The sequence below is a fragment of the Zootermopsis nevadensis genome, unplaced genomic scaffold (genome assembly GCF_977971745.1).
Source record: "Zootermopsis nevadensis isolate Lab colony 2312 unplaced genomic scaffold, Znev_1.0 Znev_ptg000005l, whole genome shotgun sequence".
In the NCBI taxonomy this organism is placed as follows: domain Eukaryota; kingdom Metazoa; phylum Arthropoda; class Insecta; order Blattodea; family Termopsidae; genus Zootermopsis; species Zootermopsis nevadensis.
Genome location: NW_028259137.1, coordinates 934869 through 957655, shown reverse-complemented (window position 1 = coordinate 957655; position 22787 = coordinate 934869). Strand labels below are relative to the sequence as shown.

Genomic DNA, 22787 nt, shown 5'->3' with positions numbered 1-22787 from the left:
AGGAAGTGATTGTGGCCCAATTTAAGGTACTCTCATGGCATTAGCCTGGCCAGACTAAGAAAAATATAAAAAATGCCACTCTCTGAGCAAAGATTTTAACCCAGGACCTCCCAAATACATGCAGGAGAGCTAACCATTCAACTATTATGTTCAGTGGTAAATTATAGTTTTACACGTTTAAATATTTGCACTTCTAAACAGAAAACAGGAAAATAAAAGATTCTGAACTGAATGCTAGCAAGTGTTACCCAAATTTAATCTGATGTTATTAATTTACCTGTGCAATGGTAGGTCAAATTTTCACTCATGTGGTTTAATATAAATATTAATCCAGCAGCCTTTTGCCTAATCAGAGCTTCATCTGTCTGAACCTCGTATTAGTCAAATCATATGTTTACTTTTTCATAATTTCAAATGTGATATGTTACTCAGTGATTTCCTTCCATTGCTGCTTCATAATCAGGAGGCGCCAGGTTCAAGTCTAGGCCCGAAGACAGGCTAACCTGATTGAGGTTTTTGTGGTTTTACTCAGTCCCTGAAGACAAATGCCAGTATAGTACCTTAAATTAGGCTACAACTGCTTCCTTCCACATACTTTCCAATTCATTATTCACTATAATCCTCTCATTTGACACTATACAGTCTCAGTAACTGAAAACACACCATTAAATAAACTATAAATAAATAAACAAAACCACACTTTCATTAATATCATTATTTTATATTAACTGAAACATTACTCTACGGGTCTTTTTCTCCTTACTTTCCCTCATTGAACAACAGAAGGAAGACAAGTATTTGCAAGGAAAGTTTTTTACATTTATCCACTGCCCCACAACAATTTTCAACATAAACTTCCTCTATCAAAATAAAAAATCCAAGTAGTTTTCATATAGACCTTCCTGCCTAGTATGAATTCTACATAAGTGTAACTATCAGTAATTTTTGTAGTTGGTATTGCATATCACTCACTGTCCATTCCACAAGAAGTTGGTTACCTATGTAGTAACTTATGAGAGAGAGACAACTTCGCTTATTCTCGTCTGCTACATATAGATTACTAAAACTGCAAAATCAATGCCAAATTCATAATACATCTGATCAACACAAATTTACCTTTAAAATTCAAATTATCATATCATCTTATATCAACATCCAGGCACAACATGCTGGTTAATAATCTATTATGACATTACAACAATTTTATATACAAATCTCATTTTTGGCTTAAGTCAGATTAAACCCTTTTATTTCGAGGTTGCAATATATAACTTCTTACCTTTCCACCATTCCATCTACAGTTTAGATTGAAAATAAGACGGTGAATAATGTTGGAAATGCTATCCTTGTGTAAAACATGAACCTGAAACCATAAATTTGTTTTGTTCTGCCAATATTTCAAACTAAAGTAAAACTGTAAACAAAACGTATTATAAGAAATAAATTAAATAAATGGTGGTAAGAAGAAGATCAAATGAACAAAGAAATTTAATTACGATAACAAAAAGACAGGACAGACAAGCAAGGAATCCTTTGAAGTTTGTTATGCTTTTGAAATACTTTGTATAAAATATAATGTATACATGCAAGCACACACCAGTGCATGTGCACGCGCACACACAAAGCTAAGAATAAGCCAGATCTGAACAACTACATCAAGAGACATCTCTTTTAAACAGTTTATCCCTAGTAAGAATTAGAAATTAATTTCACTGACAAAAAGAATGTTTAGATTTTAAAGACAAGTCACGTTAAAAACTGTTCTGTTAACATTTTAAATTCATTTACCCAAAGAACTTCACATATTTACACACAATGAAGAAAGTTATCAAAACTCTGTACTCCTTGATTGTGACACTATGAAGTACTATACACAGACACAAGACAGAAGTAAATAACGTATACCCTGAAGATGGGAATGATACTTTCCTCTGAAATGTTGGTAACAACCTACAAGACTACACAGCATCACAAACCAGAAGACAGATGTAAGACTTGAGGTTCTCACAGCGGTGAGTATGAAGATATCCGTCTTCTGGGTTATTGCGCTGTGTAGTCTGGTCGATGTTAACCAACGTTTCAGAGGTCATACTGCCTCCGTCATCAGGGCGATGACGGAGGCAGTATGACCTCTGAAACGTTGGTTAACATCGACCAGACTACACAGCGCAATAACCCAGAAGACGGATATCTTCAGAAGACAGATACTCATATCTTCATTGCTGTAAAACCATCAAATCTCTTACAAAGGCACAGTTTCACAAAACACACATAACATAACAATTTTTCATGTTACAGCAAAAACATTTACATAATTATTGTAATTACTGAAATTCTATCAAGTGACATTCATCTAGGTAAATGAACTAGAGGTAAGAGAATTATAGATTTCTTTTTCTGGGATCATGTTAAGAACACTTAAATATTGATATTTTGAGATACTTAATTGTGAATAACCAAAAGTCATTCCTTTACAGCAGTGGTTCAAACATCTTCAATATAATAGACATCTATGACAGAAATATGTATTTGAGAATGCACACACAATAATTATCAGATAAGCAAAATTAAAAACTGTAAATGTAATTTCCTTCCGCAGTGTGTTTGAAGTGTCCTTTTTCTAATCACTTATCAAAAACATACTGCAATTTGATTTTCCAACAGAAATAAAAGTTTAAGTTTTTAATTTCTAATGATTTCAGATTGTAAACACTTTCTTGTAAAGAAACTGATTTGGATGTAGCAACTGACCAACATTTGCAATAATGAATAGCAAGTATCAGTCCATTTCCAACATTGTTAGATACTTTATCCCTGTATACATATTTAGATTAAACTTTTTAAATAATATGTCCTTTGTACTACACAAATTTACATATTTAAATTTCATTAAGCTGATTTATTTATTTCTTCTCACTCCAAATATGTAAAAATATGCATACTAAATGTAAGAAATAAAGAAAAGCTAGACAAACATCGGTCTTTGGTCACATACGTGCAGCGAAAGCCAAGTTTTTAAAGTTTGAAGGTGAGTTCAATGCCTCCGATAGCTGGCTGACCAGATTCAAGCACAATACGGTATTCAAGAAATTGCTGTACAGGACGTGATACTTAGTGTGAATAATGCTGCAGCCGATACATTCTACATTGTAGCCATTTTATCCTTACCTGATTAAACTTTATAAAAAATGTAATTCTTTACAGGATTTTATTAGTTACATTCGGTTCTGTTCTGGGAAGCCACCTACATGTTTAAAAACACAGTGAATGTGCACATATTCTGAGAGCAACAGGAGGGCCACTTAATATACTGTTTTTGGGAAACACACGTTTATTAGTTACGAAACAGACAAACACCATTGGCCATAGCTGTGGAAAGAAAAACGTAGGTTAAGATGTATGCACAGTACAGTACAGAGAGAGATAGATAGATAGAGAGTTATCGGATATTTAAATCCCACCCAGCCAATACTATTGTGATAAATAAGCAGCACTGTATTTTCAACATTTATCATAAATTTTAAGTTAAAAGTAACTTGATTTATTAATCTTAAGATAAACCTCACACTGATACTCTGACAAACTGACAAAATAAAAAGATTCCCCAATAAACATAAAACAAGACATCCATCGGGCAAAGAACCATCTCACATGCCTGCAACAGTGAATTTTCATTTATTCTTTTTTTAAACTGTTAAGATGTTATAGTGTACAATGACAAGATGATTAGCAAATAACAAAAAAGATAAGTGAGGAAGTGGTCTTGGTCTATTCAATGTTATACACCAACATTTGCCTGGTGGGACTAAGAAAGAAAGAAAGAAAAAAACATAAAAACCTCACAACAGATAGTCTCAAGGTCAAGACAAATCATGAAGGTGTTAATTATTCCATAGCACAAATGTTAACATTTATCTTATGACTAAGCACCAATCAGAAGCTTCTGAGGCAAAACTCCACATTCGTGGTTTTTATCCCTTGGAGAAAGCATCTATCAAGGTACTCACTGACCAAGAGACTGTGTAGGTTCCACAGGTGGTCAATATCTACCAGTGAAGTGAGAACTCTTCTTTGCTGGGAATCAAAACTTCAGCCATCCACTCAGCAGCCAATTACTTTACTAAATGAGCTGCCACAGCTCACGTTAATAATTAGAAAAAAACTTATGAGCATAGCATCTATATGAAAAATTGTGTACTTCTGAACCTTGATTTCCATTTTGGTAAACAAATTCCAACCACTACTTTCAGTGAACCATTCTGTTCAGTAACATAAATAAATATTTTATCCTAATATCAAAATAACCAAGACATTTAAAAAAGAATTTATTACCCATTAATGGAATAACAAAGTCAATATTTCTAAATACGTTACATAAAACAATGCACAACAAGGAGTCTTCTGGTATGTTAGTTTCAAAGAAGTTGACTGATATTTCAAAGCTACTTCTTGAAGATTGCTGACTTCTGGGTTGTTGCGCCGTGTAGTATGGTAGATGGACCTCTGAAACATTGGTGGACATCTACCAGACTACACGGTGCAACAACCCAGATGACAGCAATCTTCAGACTTACCGCTGCGAATACCTCAAATCCTACAAAGCTACTTATTGCCGCCATCATAAGGGCAACGAGGCAGTAAGCACCTCTGAAATGTTGATCAATTTTTATGTGACTACAAAGTGGAACATTCCAGACAAAAGTAATTTTCATACTCACTGCTATGACAGATTGAAATCTCACAAGGCACTGCACAGTCTACCTTATGAGTACATCTATTACACGATACTAATTATGAGAAAAATCTTACTCAGATGTTTCACAGCATCACACTACGGACTGAAGAGTAACTCATACTTACTACATAATACTTCAGGAAGATGAGGAGCATCACTATTGGTATCATGTAAGGCTCAAAGTAGTAGCACAGAACTATGAATGTTACTAACGCTACGATACTGCGAGGCGTTGATTCCCATTCGAAGCAACTCCTGTAACACACGTGTAAGAATATAATGTCCTATTTTCTCACAATGCCCACTCTTCAAAACAGAAATTTTTTCTAACAATTTGTATTACAATAAAGTCTTTCTCAGGCTGTGCCAATATGGAATTGAACCTTCAGCTAGGACAAATGGGCGAATGCTGACTTCACGTACCATCACATCCAGGATAGGCAACAGTGAACTGGGTCAACTGTAAGATGGATGACTGACTCAATCCATTGATCTTCCTTTGGTTAGTCCTTGGCCAATGGAGATTGAATTCTATCAGACCAACTGAAATATGTATCGCTAAATTTGTATCACTCATAATGCAGACAGAGGCCGTCCCCAAATTTTGGAGCTGTTTCATATTGACACAGCTGATTGCCAGAGAACGTATCACTGCACACAGTCAACATGAGTACTTTAAATTGTTTAATTTAGTTATAGAATTACTTACAGTTACAATGTACATATACACTTTTTGCAGTGAGACCTTCTTCACAATCTAATCCACATAAATGATGAACTACTAAAATTATTTCACATCAAGCAGCGTTCACAGATGCACTTTAACAACAGACGTTATGACACTGAAGTATAACAGCAATAAATGCACAGACACATTTCAAAATAAAAGAATGTATCATTCAATTAACCCTTAACATACAGGAGAATAATATTCTATCAACAACTTTTGGTCTTTATTCAGAATGAACGGATCAATATCCAGCCATGGAGACTTTAAATTAACATGCACAAACAGGTCATTTTCTCACCGTATGATATTACTAAAATGTCCAATCCAGCTGAGATATGATGAAGTAAAACTAACATTTTGGATTCTATCAACTTCAATTTAATGACTGACTGACTGACTCTATGGCGCAACAGCCCAAGCCGAGCCTTGGCCTCCTCCCATGTGAGAGGTTTCGTCTTTATTGAAGCATGCATTTATGAGTAGTGAGTGACAAGCCCACTGCCTCTGCACAATTTCTACTCAAACCTGATTTTGTCTGCTAGAGCCACCTAGCAGAGTCAAGAGAGACATGGGTGAGAAATGGCCACAGAATTTTGCTTATGAAACATCTCGTTTATGCCCGTAAGGTTCTTTTACATGCCATAAATCTACAACATGGGACTACCTGCTTTACCTCCCTTGCGAAGGAAGTTGTGCTACAGATTTTAATCACCCTTAAAAATCCATCGACTTCAGCCAGGTTTGAACGCACGAACCTTGGGTCCAGTGATGAGCATGCTAACCACTTGCCCACCGAGGGCGACAACTTCAGTTTAATGCATCTAAAAATGAACAGTCTCACTGCTAGTGCCATAACAAAAATTTATTGTTATATCAATGCAAATGAGTTGGTGTTTTAATTTTAATTCTGAGTCTGACAAACAATGTACCTCGAATATGTCTGATATAGAACACCATGATGAAGTTACGATGAATAAAGTGTTACAAGATAAAAGAAGCAAAAACAGGGATACCGTAATTAAATTCAATGTCTCTGACAGTATACTGATTTACACTGTGTACCTCATATCATGGGGTCACATCAAAATAGGTTCATCATCACTTCATTCTTTTTTAACTATGTTTAAAGATTAACCTCAAAAAAATATTTTACCGACTTTGTGGAAGAGAGGTTAGCAATCCTGCCGTGTATTCAGTATGTTTAATGTTCATATCTGAACCCAGAGGCCTGACATCTTGACTGAGAGTTTTAATTGTATTTCCTAGCCATGCCAGGCAAACATTTAGACAGTACTTTTTAAAAGATCACAATTGTTTTTTTTAATCCTTTCCAATATATTATTTACAACTTTCCCAGTTCAACACTAAACAGAAAATAAAAATTTGTCTGACATGACAAGTATGGATATTGACAAGCTATGGGAGATCATACGGGTTTTTGATTACCTTAAGAATCTCCAACTCACTCTTAGATCAGTCACCACCCAAATTTTTTTTATGTGAATGATGTAGTTTTTCAGTTGTACTACCCTTCTCCCACAAAAATAGAAAATATGGAATAAACTTGTACTTTACCTAGACAAGGAGCATGACAACATTACTTCTGATGTCAAATAGAGAAGAACTCTATGTAATAAGAAAAGTAGAGGCTTTGGAAACACGTCATTCAAACACAATTATTTTTTCAATACCTAACGCTCTTTCAATCCACATCACAATAAAGGCTTACAAAACAAATATATTTTGGCCAAGCTTTATGTGTGTGGTGCAGGGACGCACAGGTTCTGTTTGTTAGACCAGAGGACTGCTTGCACCGAATATGTGGTGGCAAATTCATGCATACATTATTTCAAGCACAATTTGTATAACGTTATAAATAATTTTACACATGTCAAGACTTTCGATAGTCACCTTGTGTTTGACCATCTCCAAACTTCTTTACTAAGAATTTCTTATGAAGTATAGGAGCCTTCTACAAACGGCGAAACTAAAATTCCGAACACCAGCAAAAGCATATGTGGCGTGACTAAGAGTTTTTGATGCAAGATGTACTGGCTACAGGAAGCAAAAACATGCCAGAATACAGAGGCCTACTGTTTCCAACTTTTGTTAAAGAAATTAGAACAGCCTTACAAGACAGAAGTCAGATGAAACACAATGCCCTTACTGAACACATTTACATTCAATACATTCTTTTAAATTTTTTTGTTCAAAATTCCTTCAAAATTTTAAATGTGTAAATTATCCACAACTATAATGTATTTAAAAAATGACTATTGTGCTCATATATCTTAAAATATTTTTTTGTTGCAATGTGACACTGATATCAAAATATGGACAGTTAATAAAGGTACAAAATGCAAGATTCAGAACAATTAAATTTGCCCATTTGGGTGCATTCTGTCATTTAAAATGCTCCAAAAAGCCAATAAGAATAGGGCCACACCGACAGCATCTTTAAAGGGATAAATTAATTTCAATCCACGATAGAACATTGATAATAATTCTCATGCATACAAACATGAAGATCACCATTAATACTGCATGCTGAATTAAGTTAAATCCGAAGTTCTCACATGTTTCAACGTACAGACAATCTTCTACATGCGACAAAGTCTAGTGGAATGCCTACAAAATGAAAAACTAAATACAATTAACCATTTGTTATATTCTTTGTTGCTCATGATATGTAAATTCTGAGGTACCATCTGAAAATATTAACTTCACTATTTAAAAGAAGAAATAAAATGTAATATTTACTTACTGAATAAATTTTCCAAGCTCAATAAAAAACATAATGATGGCTTTTAGCCTCATTACATTTCTTACAAAAACCTGTCGTTTAAATTTCACTTCAGTTTGCATATATTTATCCTCTTTTGGGTTCAGTGTCCTGATGGAGGCACGAATCTGAAAATGAGGACATTTGATGATCAGTAACAGAAAATGAAATCAAACAATATTCCAGACTTCATCACTTTACATAATCCTGGACTGAAACTTAGAATATCTGAACACTTAACAAGAATACTCTGATTGTGGCACTACTGCTTCTGTTGCCATTATCATCATTGTTGTGGTTGTCAGAGTTGACTGAAACCATTGCAATTCAAGCATGCATTTAAACATTAAGAACATTTTAAATATTAGTATGCTGTTTCATTACATAATTGCGACACCTATATTCTTTTACTTTTTGTAAAATTCAGTTTTACAACTGAAATTACTTATTTAAAAATGTGAAGAAATGATATGACTTAAAGTCAAAAATTGTGAAATCATTAGTCGCCATCGGTGGACTAGTGGTTAGCGTGCTCGCCACTGGATCCAAGGTTCAAACCCAGCCGAGGTCGACGGATTTTTAAGGGTGATAAAAATCCGTAGAACAACTTCCTGATGATTCATCGCCCTGATGGCAGAGGCAGCATGACATCTGAAACGTCGGTGGACATCTAGCAGACCATCGCGCACAACAACTCAAAAGACAGCAATCTTCAGACTCACTACTGTCAAAACCTCAAATCTAACATGTATGAAACTACTCTTTAGAAGGAAAATAGTAAAACTAATGAGGACTCTACTGGCATGACGATAACACTTACAGGATTCCAGAGCACCGTCATCTCCAGCAGTATCTGTGGACAACTGCCTTTTGCCCTTCCATGCAGCTTCTTATCTTTGAGGGAGTACCACTTCTTTTCGCCATTACGAATCCGCAGTAATGGAATAGCCACTTTTCCAAGGAACTCTACTTTGTGATCCCTGTCTTCATCATATACGGTCACCTCAAGAACTGAATTGATGTCCTTCACATTGCTGTCAAACACAAATTACATATAAATTGTAACATTACCCCACTAACCAATGAAGTATTAACTAAAAATTCTATTGAAACTGAAGTGACGAAGACAAATTGTCTAAGATCATTCTTTTATTCTTGGTTGTTCATTAATTTAGCACTAAAAAATAACTTCTCAAAGGAAAAGGTTACTGAGAATTTCGGGTTCTTTCGATTAAGATGTACAGTTCCAAACTACATTTTCATCCAAACTCGATACAAAGGCTATAGATATGAATATTATACAGGGTGAGTCAGAAGTATGTTTACAAACTTCTTGTCCGTGTTCCAGGATCAAAAATAAGAAAAAATGTTCCTATGAACATGGGTTCACAAATGGTTCTTTTTCGAAATAATAGCCAAAACTAAGTTTCAATGTATGCCTTTATTACCAAGTTTAAGGACAGGGATGTTTCTTTATAACAGATGCTCAAAGGTTGTTCATTCTCCACACATGCACAAGCACGACGTACACAAGACTGACGAATTCGTTCGTACACACCAGGGTTACCTCGAATCATCTGGAATGAAATCTGCACACGTTCCCATCATTGTTTATGGGTGTTGCATAAACGACGGACTTCAAATGACCCCACAGATAAAAGTCCAATGGAATCAGGTCCGGTGACCTCTGTGACCATGCTACTGGGCCACCACGTCCAATCCATCGCTGAGGGTACTGTTCATTGAGATGGTCTCTGACGCGACGGGAGAAGTGTGCTGGGGCTCTGTCGTGCATAAACCACATTTGTCTTCTTGTATTCAGTGGTACAACTTCAAGGATACGTGGCAAGTGACTTCTTCAGAATCGCCGATATGAAGGTCATCTTAGACACGATGGAAGCATGTGTAGAACAATAAGCATGTCGCCAACAATTCCTGCCCTAAATTTAATTGAAAATCTTTGCTGGAAGCTGGGTTCACTTTGATATAAAGTCAATTCATTGAAACTTATTTTTGGCTATTATTTCGAAAATGAAACATTTGCGACCTCACGTTTATAGGAACACTTTTTCTTATTTTTGATCCTGGAACACGCACACGAAGTTTGTAAACATACTTCTGACTCACTCTGTATAAAGGAATACTCTATAGCACTGTAAGTTATAAGCCTCTTTCCACCTGTAGAATCAAGAAAGATTTATGAGGAAAGACTGGAAAGAATATAACTATGTATATATATATATATATATATATATATATATATATGTATTTCCTAAAGCTATTAAAAATTTTTAGTACTGTAAAATCCTGAAGTAGTGTGACTTGCTATATGACCTAATCCACAAGTAAAATATTTCAGAGAAATGGGATATGAATTATCTGTAAATGTACATAAATCACAAATGTATAGTCTATGCTTAATTATTTGCCAGTTACATACACAATGTAAATTTATTGTAAAGATTTCTGGATTACTGAGTTTTTGGACTTTGTCCATCATCTGGTGTTCTAAGAACTCACACGTTTTGATGACATTATTTGTCTTCATCCTCAGGTTCCCACATTCCTTACAATAGAGGATGAAGACAGATCTGGTCTTCGAAACATGTTTTTAAAATACCAGATGGTAAACAAAGCCCAAAAACTCAGTTATCCATAATTTAGATTATACAATAACTAATTTTTGTTAGACTCGGCACATAAATGTAGCTTATTTTCTGATTTATTCATATTTAAAATGTTTCTGTTCTTAGAACACTAATTCTGTTGCAAACAGATATATGTGTTATGTAATCATACAAAACTCATTCAGAATTTTGTCAACCACACTTTCAAACAGCTTTATAAAGAAACAAGTGGTATTGCTTTTTATTCTACAGAAATCTTTTTCTCAAAATCTTGAGAAGTTTCTGTCAGGCTTTACTAAAACCCAAACTTAGAAAGAAACGTTTAGTGAGAAATGGCTACTGTTGGGCCACTAACTGTTTCAGACCTGAAAGGACTGTATATATTTCATAGCATTAAACATAAAAGTAACAAACTTTCTGAACAGAATTACCATAATGTCCATCAAATAATTAAAATAATCATATTCCATCAAGTCATGATAATATTGTCTGTTACGAAAATACATTACTATTGGATATTGATCTCTTCAAGTTTCAGCCATAAAGCACTGACTGACTTTTCTTATGTTATGGACAGCCAGGAATGATAAAACATTATGAAGAAAATAAAAATATTTTATTCACCAATCTCTTTACTTCAAGGATGTTTTATGAAAATATTTATATACTAATTAACACATTAATGAAAGTGAAAAAGGTATGTTCCACTCTAAGTTGTACATATAATTATGAAATATATAATTATATTTATATTACATCAATATAGTAGACAAGAAGTAGCATCATTCAAAACTGATGCACAGGGACCAAAAAAAAAAATGTTTAAAATTAATGTAGCTTACGCAACTAAATATTGGAGAACAAACACATACATACAAAGTTTAGTGATACCATGCAGCATTGTAAAACAGAGATCTTGGTGCAGATAAAGCACAACATGAATCAAGTGTAATAACAAACATACAATGTGAATATCTTCTGCCATGATGGTGTTAGGGTCTTGTATTCTGTTTGTGTCTGAAGGCGGGCATTCACCAGTTCCAATACACAGAACGGATCTGACTTGCCCCCCAGATCGGCTGCTGCTAGCCCTTGCGCCCGGAACACCTTCACAGTCAGGTGACCAACATCCCGGAGGTTTTGGAGAGTACGAAGGAATGCCTACACATGGTAAGTGTGTACATATTACTGCTATTGTGGCAACATGAACACAGCACGATTACAGGATACTACAATATGGAATCTCCATCAACTTATCTTCTTGTAGGTTTATATCCCTAATGAAGGTGCATACATGTAACATTAATCTACTACAAAGGGTTACACAGTCCTAGAACAATAAACATGGAAATCATCTACAGAAAGCCATTTACAAAGGGAGGGATATTCATTATTACACCTAAGGTACTGTTCAAATGTCAGTATGGCTCAGCAATCACGCTACTTGGGCCAACACTAACTCAAATATTATCATAGTATAGATATGCTGACACACTTCAAGGCTAGAGGTATCAAGAAATAATAAATAATTCTGAGAGATTAACAGGTTTATTAGTGTACAACATATATGTAACTCTTAAGGTTTACATTTCTGTTCAAGTCAACATGCACACCCTTTGCTGTTCATTGGATGTGCAAATGAATGTCTGGAAATCAGCCAAGTGTTTTCTAGAATGTTAGGGCTGACCTGTGCTACTGAAATTATACATTCCCTCAGTTCCTGCTAATTTTGCACTCTCTCTTGGCACACAATCTTCTTCTTACACCCTTTTTCCTCCTACGTGGAGCACAGGGGCCTCCTTTCAGAGGTTTTCTGATCTATTTTTAGACATTTGGTAGGAACTTCCTTGAACGAGTAAACAGCCCATCGCAAGGCCTCTACCAGAGACGTGGGTGAGAAATGTCAGATGAATTTTGCTTACATCTCGTAACATTCTTTCACATGCCGTAAATCTACAACATGGGACTGCTGGCTTTACTACCCCTCTGAAAGAAGTTGTGCTATGGATTTTTATTACCCTTAAAAATCAATCGACCTTGGCCAGGTTTGAGTCTACAAACACGTTACTACTAGACCACGAAGGATGACTTGGTGCACAGTGTTCCACAAAAACAAGTTTATTAGGGTGAGGTCCAGTGACCTGAACGGCCAGGCAAGGGCCTTTCTCTTCTGAACCACTAATCAAGACACAAGGTTCAAAAAAGTAAGCACTTTACTGCGGTGACATGGGAGGTACCTTGATGTTAAAACAATTTGTGGGGTTTTGATATAAAACAAAATTCTCAATCATGTCCAGATACATGTTTCTAGTTACTGTCGCCTCACGGATGAAAAAGTCATCAATGATTCATCAGCCCACATCAAACATTAATTTTTGGCATGTTCCATTCATGTTTTAACACCCAAATTATTATTATTAATTAATGAAGCCTCCTGGTGAGTGCAGTTTGCATGTGTATGATCATCTTCTGCTTCACAGATATTCCAGTCTGTGGTACCAGAGTTCTCACATATCTGTGTTCTGTTCAAATGTATAATTGATCTATACATAGGTGCATTCCATGTCAAATATAACACTGCACATAAGTCAGAGACTTAAGTTTTACTAACAACATCCACCACACTTTTTCTGTGGTGTCCACACGATGCACTGAATTGTTTCTCCCACTCAACTAGTCACAAGGCCTTGTTTTCTGTTAACTAAGCTTTCCTGTACACATGCAGACATGATGTAGACAATCTTTCATGTTGGAAATAGTAACTCGATGCAACATCCCAGAAGACAGCCATCTTCTTAATAACTTGGCGAGTTTGTGCATTATCTGTTACCTGTTCCTTAAAAATATTTATTTATTGATACCTCCAGTCCAGACACACTGTATGTAGATGACATCATGAGTCATTCACAGAACATGATTCAGTTGTAACCATGTCATTATGAAGAAAGAAGTGTCTCAGTTGAGGAGGTAGTCTGTATGTGTCGGGAGTGACAAGGTGAAGACGGGGCACTGGAGAAAAAGAATGTGAGACAGCACTTCACAAATACCCTAGCTCTCTTTACGAGGAAGACATTTAAACAGTACGCAAAAAATAACATTCAGCAAGTCAGGTAAATAAGCGTGTAACATATTTCTGTTCATTTACAGGAAGTGTTTTGCTACTTATCATTCATAAATACCCCATCAATATTCATAAAAATGGTGTGATGACAATACTGCAATACATACATGTCTGCATGTGTTGCCAATAAGATTTAAAAATGCTTAGTAGCGATGACGTCACTGATGCTGAAGCCCCTGACACTTGCATTTAATTAATAATATATTTATATCGTTTTAAGATGAACCCATGATTTAGTAATAGGTTTTCAGGAAAAAGAAGCTATATTCATGCTCAGACACCATCAACTGTAAGATGTACCCCGATTTCAAAAATGTTAAAATGTGAAAACAGTGTATCTTAAAATCAAGGAAATGCAGTATTACAATTTAGTAGAATTTGGCAATTTTATTTTACATTTAGTTATACAGATTCCCCATCAGAAGAATAAGCCATAAGCCACCGCCATCAAATTTTCTCAAGTTGTTCAATATGATCTCTGAAATTGAAAAACAGGTCCATAACAGTAGGCATCCAAAGTGCATCACCACAACACCAAAACTGAAAATCCTGATTACAACTTACTAGGGACATAACAGACCTACTGCAGTCACTTTTTAATTCAGTCTTTCATAAATCACTTAAGTGTGATGTCCAGCATAAATTTTGAAAAACTTACAAAAATTTTCACTGTACTCCTAGATTTACTCTAATGATTTAGTATACCCAACTATCAACATGCAGAATTCATACTAAGCAAATATTGGTTCTTATATTAATTCTTTGGTGCTCAGTTAGAAGGTCTCAAGTCAAATGTAATTTTTGTCGACTTTTTACTTCTTCTTACTAAGATCAAAAGAATAATCAGTAATCTTTCAACAGCAGACATTATATAACAACAAATGAGAAGGAAAAATTATAACAATTGGTGAATCGCCAAAGGTTTTTTTAGAAACTGAGAAAAAAAAACATGAAAATCTCAGTAGGGACAGCCAGTAACTCAGGCAAAATTTTAACACACTGCAACACAGTTACACTGACTTCCTTCATATAAATTTGTATGCATGAGTACAATCTGTAACCCATCTAACCTTAAGAAATAGCTAAAATTATGGGAATAATAAGTAGCAGACTTAAAAACTTTTCTGGACAGAAATAAATACAGCAACAGAATGGCAGGTATTCTGGAGTCTACTCATATATGTCCACACATAAAAAGTTCAAGGATAACTATGAATTGTTGGAAGACAACCCCTATAGCAGAAGGTCCAAAATACTGCAGGTCAAAACGAACGCAAGAACAGGCGCAGAAGCAGTGATGTTCATATTGTGTTAGACACAACTCCGGACAATGGTAGAATTTCATTCATATTCAAGTAAGCAAATCTGCAAGACACAATGTATCTGCCAACTAAATGTAATAAATAAATAAATTAATTAATTAATTAAAAAAAAAAAAAAATAATATATATATATATATATATATATATATATATATATATATAATAAAAAAATATTGACATAGAGAGAATGTAATAATCATAGAGGATCAATGGTAAACACATCACAACAGCAATTAATGATCTGGAGTTTCCCTGAAAGATCATCACATAAGGATGCAGCAGAAGTTTAGGCAGTTTTAACAACTTCTGCAACAGATCACACACGATGATTTCCAGAAATGTTCTGAAGAACTGAATGAATGCTGGGAAAAATGTACAGCAGAGGATGGATATTTTTAACACAATTGTTACTATTTTTATAATAATTATAGCTAACAATAAGAGCCTATAAAAATAACAAAAAAATAGGTCATAACTGTACTTTGTACATAATGACTCATGTAATAACTGATAAATACAGTAGAACCTTATTATTTATGAGCGTTAAGTTCGTAATAAATTCTATAACAATAAACGTAGGAGTTAATAGAAAAGACAAGACTTCCAACATATAAACAATAATCATGTGTTCCAAGCAAATAAAACGTTTATCAAGCAACTGAAACAGAACAAGTGGTAACAAAAATACCATAAATAATGTACTTTAACAAAAGCAACTGACTATTGACCTCAACGAAATGAGGAAGTGAATGTACAATTTCCCTGATCATTGGATTCCCATCACAGCCTGAAAGCAAGCAGATATGTAAAAACAAATAAATGAAGTGTACAGAAAATATAACATACAAGCAAACAACGAGTTCAATGTAAGATACGTACTGCAAGTATAATTAACAATTTAAATGAGGCCTACATCTACTAAGCACAAGGAAAACAATAGCGAACCACAGTTAGCACACTCTAGATGGCACACATAGTCTTAAGCGGCCCATCCACGTACGAGTCTGACTTGTGAGTCTGGCTCGGTGAGCTTGACTCGTGAGCCGGGCTCAGATATATTTCACCACATGCATAGCAGACTCGGCTCGTGACACCCCACCCACAAACGAGTTTGGCTCAATGGAACCCAAGTCGAGCCGGACTTGCAAGCCAGACTCATACGTGGATGGGCCGCTTTAGGCTACCATGGGATTTGATTGTGAGTCTCAAACTCATATGGGACATAAGTATATGCCCATATCCTTCTGTGTTGTTCTCTCCTGTGCAGGAAGAGGTTCACATGTACTAAGTTATACTAAAAGTATAAAGAATTTACTTTTTCACAATTAATTCTGAATCATAATTGGCCAGACAGCATAGCCCATAACAGATGAAGAATCTCAATGAGATGACTGAACTTAATTCTGATTAGAAGAACTTTTACTGAGACAATAAAGAAATTACAGGCTTTGATGGGTAAAGAGGCCCCACTTAATGGTATCTGCACCTTGTCGTGGTGGTGGGGCTTGAGTACCTCAGTGATCCAAAGAGCTATGCTGGCGGTAGCATTGCTACTTGTAGGGACTCCCTAGCCAGATTGGTCGAGGGGGAGAGGTCAGACTAAGACAGGTACCCTGGTCCTCCAGGTTGGGGGTTGGTCGCAAGGCTAACAACCTTGCACCGTAAAAAGGAAGATGTTTCGAAACCTCAATCAAAGCCACTGACAGACGGACCTATCATCCGAGCGGAGGATGGGACCGAATGGAAGAGGAGAATTGAGGAGGCCATGGACCGAATACGGACCGGAGAACCTTAGAAGAAGAATGGGTAAAGAGGAGTACATAAGGAATGACCTATGAGCTGATAACAGTAAATCTAATGATGATGTACTATTATAAATCCATAATTTATGATATCAATCCTTTCACTGTTGTGGATGTAACAGTTCTGCTGCATGGACGAGCACATTGTGTGTTACAGAGTGAACAGGATACTGTGTGTTGCAACAACATTCTTTCTTAGCTGTTGAACAATATATCCATGTAATTCAGGCTGTTCATAACAGAGGGTAGATAAGGTCTCATACCTTTTAATTACAAATATAATAACGACTGATTCTATGGCGCAACAGCCCGAAGCCGAGCCTTGGCCTCCTAACACGTGGGAGGTTTATTTGTCTTTGAAATGTGCATTTATGAGTAGTGAGTGACAAGCCCACTGTCTCTGCACAATTTCTACTCAATCCTGATTTGTCCGCTAGAGCCATCTAGTGGTGAATCAGGAGACACTTGGGTGAGAAATGGCTTATGAAACATCTCATTCATGCTCGCAAGGTTCTTTTACATTCCGTAAATCTATGACAAATATAAGAATGCTGCAATGGAATGTGTGTGGAATGAAATATTGTACAGGTGGATAAATGCTCACTATAAGGTGACTATTGGCTAATGCACGGCATACCGACAAATATATTTTCACTAACAGTAAAGGAGTTAAATAAGCAACTACAATTTGCAGACATGTTTCTTTTTTGATACTTCCATTAGATTATGAGTCAGATTATTTGATTTGCTGGACATAATCTTCGCCGTCTCTCTGGACCACTTTTATTTCAGAGAGATGCCAAGTAAGTTATCAGACTCACATGACTTTGTTCACAACACAAACTTCCAAAACTGGGCTGCAGATAAGTCTTATTCTAAAGGCTTGAAATCATCATCTATGGAGCTTTGGCCTGTTTTTGGACCATGACCTCCCCACTTAGGAGGATTCTTGGTCTTTTGAAGTGTGCATTTATGAGTAGTGAGTGACCAGCCCTCTGCCTCTGCACAATTTCTACTCAATCCTGATTTGAGTGCCAGAGCCATCTAGCAGTAAATCAGGAGACTTTGGTGAGAAATGGCAGCTAAATTTTTGCTTACGAAACATCTCATTCATGCTCATAAGGTTCTTTTTTATATGCTGTAAATCTACGACATGTGACCACCCTCTGAAGGAAGTTGTGCTACAGATTTTTATCACCCTTAAAAATCCATCGAACTTGGCCGGAATTGAACCCACGAACCTTGGGTCCAGTGGCTGGCATGCTAACCACTAGTCCACCGAGGGCAACAAAAGGCTTGAAATCTGTGATCTCCATTTCAGATGGTAACCATACAAACTCTACAAACACAAATTAAGCTTCACACATGATATCTCTTTCCAGGTGTGATGTTTACACATGATAACACATTTGTGAGTTACCGTTTATGAAACTTTATTCAAATTTTTACCATCTTTGTGGTTTCTTTAACTCCAAAACTTCTACTAACTTAAACTAAATGTAATCATAAGTATTATTAATATTACAGAACAGAAAATTAATATTTGTACCACAAATATTTCCTTTTTCTTAGATGTTACTAAGTGCTTAATATAAGTACAAACTTACATAGCGGTTCTGTAATGTTTCACGTTCACGAGGGTTTTCCTCATAAGTGGTCAGATCAGATATTGTCTCTGATGCCGTAGTTCCACTGATGGTAAGCAACAGAAAGATGGAGCCTGCTCCTTCTTCTAGGTCTTGCCATATTCTATGAGTTTTCTCTCGTTCCAGACAAGATAAATCAATAGTGCATCTGCAAATTAATTAAAGAAAATAATTGAATCAATCAAGTTGAATATGTTATGTACTATTTATTCCTCATTCTTCTGAGCCTACTTTAAGAGTCACTTAATCTTACTGCACAAACACTAGTGGATTTATGTGACTTTCTGTTTCCTATATGTTAATTCATGTGTGTGCAAAGACGTCGAGGTTGATAACGCCATAAAAAAGAGAAAGTTGGAATATTTCGGTCATATCATGAGAAATAGTGATAGATACGGGCTGCTTCTGCTGATAATCCAGGGGAAAGTATTCGGAAAGAGGGGATCTGGCAGGCCAAGAATCTCCTGGCTTCAGAACCCGAAAACTTGGTTCTCGATGTCCACTGGAGGGCTGTTTTGAGTATTATTATTTATTATTTGTGTTCTGTCTGACGACAGGTCCATATGAACGGGATCCTTCCATCCTTTTCTCGGACTGGGACCTGTTCATATACGTTCTTGGCAGATGATCCAGAAGTGGTTTGCCATTGCCTTCTTCTGTGTGTGAATGGAGTAATTGTTGGGATGCCACGGAGAAACCGGGGAGCCCCCGGAGGAAAACTCCGTGATACCTAGACCACGGTCTTGCCCAACACAAGTTATAAATCTGAGCACCACCGGGAATTGAACCCGGGACCCCAGGATTACAAGGCTAGTGTTCTGACCACTAGACCACCGTGGCGGTTGTTTTGAGTAGCAGCCAGTAAAGCTCAAATTGCTATGCTGATCGCCAACATCCGGAATGGATAGGCACTAAAAGAAGAAGGAGAAGCATTTATGTAAAACATTTACAATAACACAGCGCTTCAATTTACCTGCCCATAAAATCATCTTTGGATCTGTCTTTGTCCCAAATTGTTACTTCCAATTCTTGAGACTGATCATCATAAAGGTGCAAATCAAACTGTTCCAGCCAGCTGGGATTCAAACTCTTGTATGTAACCTTACTCTTGTACTTTTCATTGCCCAATCTGAAACATCAAATTAAATGAATAAGGCAAAACCTTTGTGGCGACTGAAGTTGATGAAAGACTCTCAGGCTACAAGCCATGTCAGGTGGCTGAAATGTGAATAAACCATATCTTCTGCCCACATTTCAAGAACAATCTCCATTCCTTTATTGCACGCTACCTGACTGGAACTCCCAGTTCCCATCAGCTAGCGTGCATCAAAGGAATGGACTGGTTGCCCAGCAGCCCTGAGGAAGAGAATGGAGGATGTTCTCAAAACGGCAGAATATATGGTTTATTCACCTTTCAGCCACCTGATGCAGCTTGTAGTCCGAGAGTCTTACATAGGAGGATCTTCAGCAACCTCCAACAATTTCAAGGTGTGTAATTATCCAAGAGACTTTAGATTATGACGTAACAACTTGCCATCTTATGATGCTGTGGGATATGCACATAATGTAACTTTACTTTCCAAGGAATCGACATCTTTAATCATCTTACTGTCATATATAAATACAGCGATTTGAAGCAAGAATGTGACATTATTAAAAAGGAGCCAAGGAACTAAAAAATAAAATATATTTATATAAGAAAGTCCGTAACATCTTTCCTCCGAATCAGTCAAATGTACCATTTTTACGTTGTATCCATAGTTATGTTGATGTTCTGGGTTGTGACACCACGTTATCTTATAGGTACCTACTAGTCGACATGGCATCACAAGCCAGAACACCGACTTCAGCTCCATAAGAAACACAAATATTTCCAAATTAAAGGACATGTCTAAAGTAAATTAAATGTTTTAAAGTACTGTAGAGAGAGCTAATGACAATACCAAGTCCAATTACTGTTTGCTGTCTTTAGTAATATATTAATATAAAAAAAATGGTTGGCAGATATGGAGGACAGTTGCAGTAAAAAATATACTAAAATAATACTTGACTTTCATTTTGGTTTACCATTCATATTAATGTACCAGTACGAATATTTCATTTAAATAGTTCACTTGTCATTTTATCTCTTGCTTTTGTGATTAGCAACTTCCAGTTCTTTTAACAACAATCTTAAAATTAATACTTAACGATTATAAACACACAAACACAAAAAAGAACAACATTTTCAAAATGTCTTCTGGGATGATGTACCATGTACTCTCAAAGAAACTGACATTTCTGAGGTGCTTACTGCCTCCATAATCAGAATTACAGATGAAAGAAAGTATTACCAACTCCCACAAGATAATATGGCAAAACATCCCACAAGAGTAATCATCACATCTGCGACTATAAGAACCTGCCATCTCACAAAAAAGTTTAACAAATAATTAAAAGACAGGAACACTTTCCAGTGTCAAGTATCTGAGACTCAAAAGTCAAATCTGCTGGTAAAACAATGTACTATATCTTCTGATCAAAGGTCAAGTTAGCATTCATAATGCAACTGCGATCCTAATTATGACAACGTAAATTAGCTACGCATACATAAATTGTGTCAGCTTACGCAAATTTTTATTCTCGCCTGACACCTAGAAACATAATCAAACCTGAAGATTTCTATCTTCTGGGTTGATGCGCCATGTAGTGTGGTAGATGTTTACCAACGTTGATATTCATCGCCCTGATGACGGAGGCAGTGTGACCTCTGAAACGTCGGTAAACATCTATCATACCACATGTCGCAACAACCCAGAAGTCATTAATCTTCATACTCACCGCTGTGAAAACCTCAAATCATACATAACAAAACCTAATCAGAGGCATACTTAGGTTTATGCAAATTGGTTAATAACAACCTGTCTAGACAGGGCCTAACATACTACAGCATTATTTCATGCTCTGTTACATTTTGCAAGGTTTTAACAGAAGTCTTTAAAATTTTACATGCTTGTCATTCTGCCTAAAAATCCTGTTCATTAAACAGTAAACTCACACACACATGCATATGTGAACAAATATGAGAATGTCTGAAGATGAAAAAGTAAGGTACCTCCAAAAATTCAACAAATGTTACAATGGAGTTAGCATACCTAAATTTGGCATAAGGATCACTGAAACCATCAATGTCCATAGGAAGAAGATTTTTCCCCTCCACAAGCACAATGGTGACGACCGAACTCCATATCTGACTCTTTAGTCTCCGGTTTACATCACACAATTTTGTGTTACGTTGGAAATACTGCAAAACAAAAATTACTACATTAACCTCATTTAGTACGTCTCTGAGCACAGAAATTAGTTGATATAAAACTACTTAATTTGCATACATACGTCAGATATTGCGACATGTAAAGTCAGAGGAAACATTTCAACTTCTTTCATAAAATATAAGTGTTTAAAGTGTCATTCTGAAAGATTTTAATTTTACTTTATTAAAACGAAATGGGTTTGATATACCATTACATACTGCCTGAGAAAATGTCCTAAACGTGTGCATGCATGCGCACACACAGTAATTTTCTCATAAACTATAATAAACTATTTTACCAACAATTTTATGTCACAAAATTAACTTGGTAATACAGATATTAGCAACAGCTTAAGTGGAGTCAAATTCACAAAAACAATGGATACCGTGTGAGACTACAGGTTCTCACAGTGACAAGTATAAAAATTACCGTCACCTGGGTTGTAGCACCGTGAAATCTAGTAGAAATTTACCAATGTTTCTGAATTCCTTGCTGCCTCCATAATGAGGGTTATGAGTAAGCTGCTACTTCCTAGTCTTCCTGATGACTGAGGCAGCAGGTACCTCTAAAATTCTGGTAAACTTCTACCATACTACATGGCACAACATCCCCAAAGAAAGTATTCATCAACAGACAACACGTTCACCTGATGTGCCTTCAACAGAAACAAAATGTTTCTCACAGATGCTAAAAACATTTTGCCGCCAGTTACCTTCTGCTATTTCATTA

At 36.0% G+C, this 22787-nt stretch overlaps 1 protein-coding gene across 11 annotated transcripts in view; it reads right to left on the bottom strand.

Annotated features, from left to right (window-relative positions):
- Window positions 1–22787, bottom strand: part of Mctp (multiple C2 domain and transmembrane region protein) — a 245213-nt gene that overhangs the window by 22022 nt on the left and 200404 nt on the right. For 7 of the 11 annotated variants that reach the window (XM_087343294.1, XM_087343295.1, XM_087343298.1 and 4 more), the window contains 8 exons: window positions 21900–22048; window positions 19739–19894; window positions 18727–18913; window positions 11839–12035; window positions 9068–9281; window positions 8230–8375; window positions 4861–4990; window positions 1280–1363 (listed from right to left, as the gene is read on the bottom strand). In XM_087343294.1, coding sequence (XP_087199420.1) covers window positions 1280–1363; window positions 4861–4990; window positions 8230–8375; window positions 9068–9281; window positions 11839–12035; window positions 18727–18913; window positions 19739–19894; window positions 21900–22048 — 1263 coding nt within the window. The remainder of the gene's footprint in view (window positions 1–1279; window positions 1364–4860; window positions 4991–8229; window positions 8376–9067; window positions 9282–11838; window positions 12036–18726; window positions 18914–19738; window positions 19895–21899; window positions 22049–22787) is intronic. The other 4 variants (XM_087343296.1, XM_087343297.1, XM_087343300.1 and 1 more) reach the window with 1 other exon arrangement.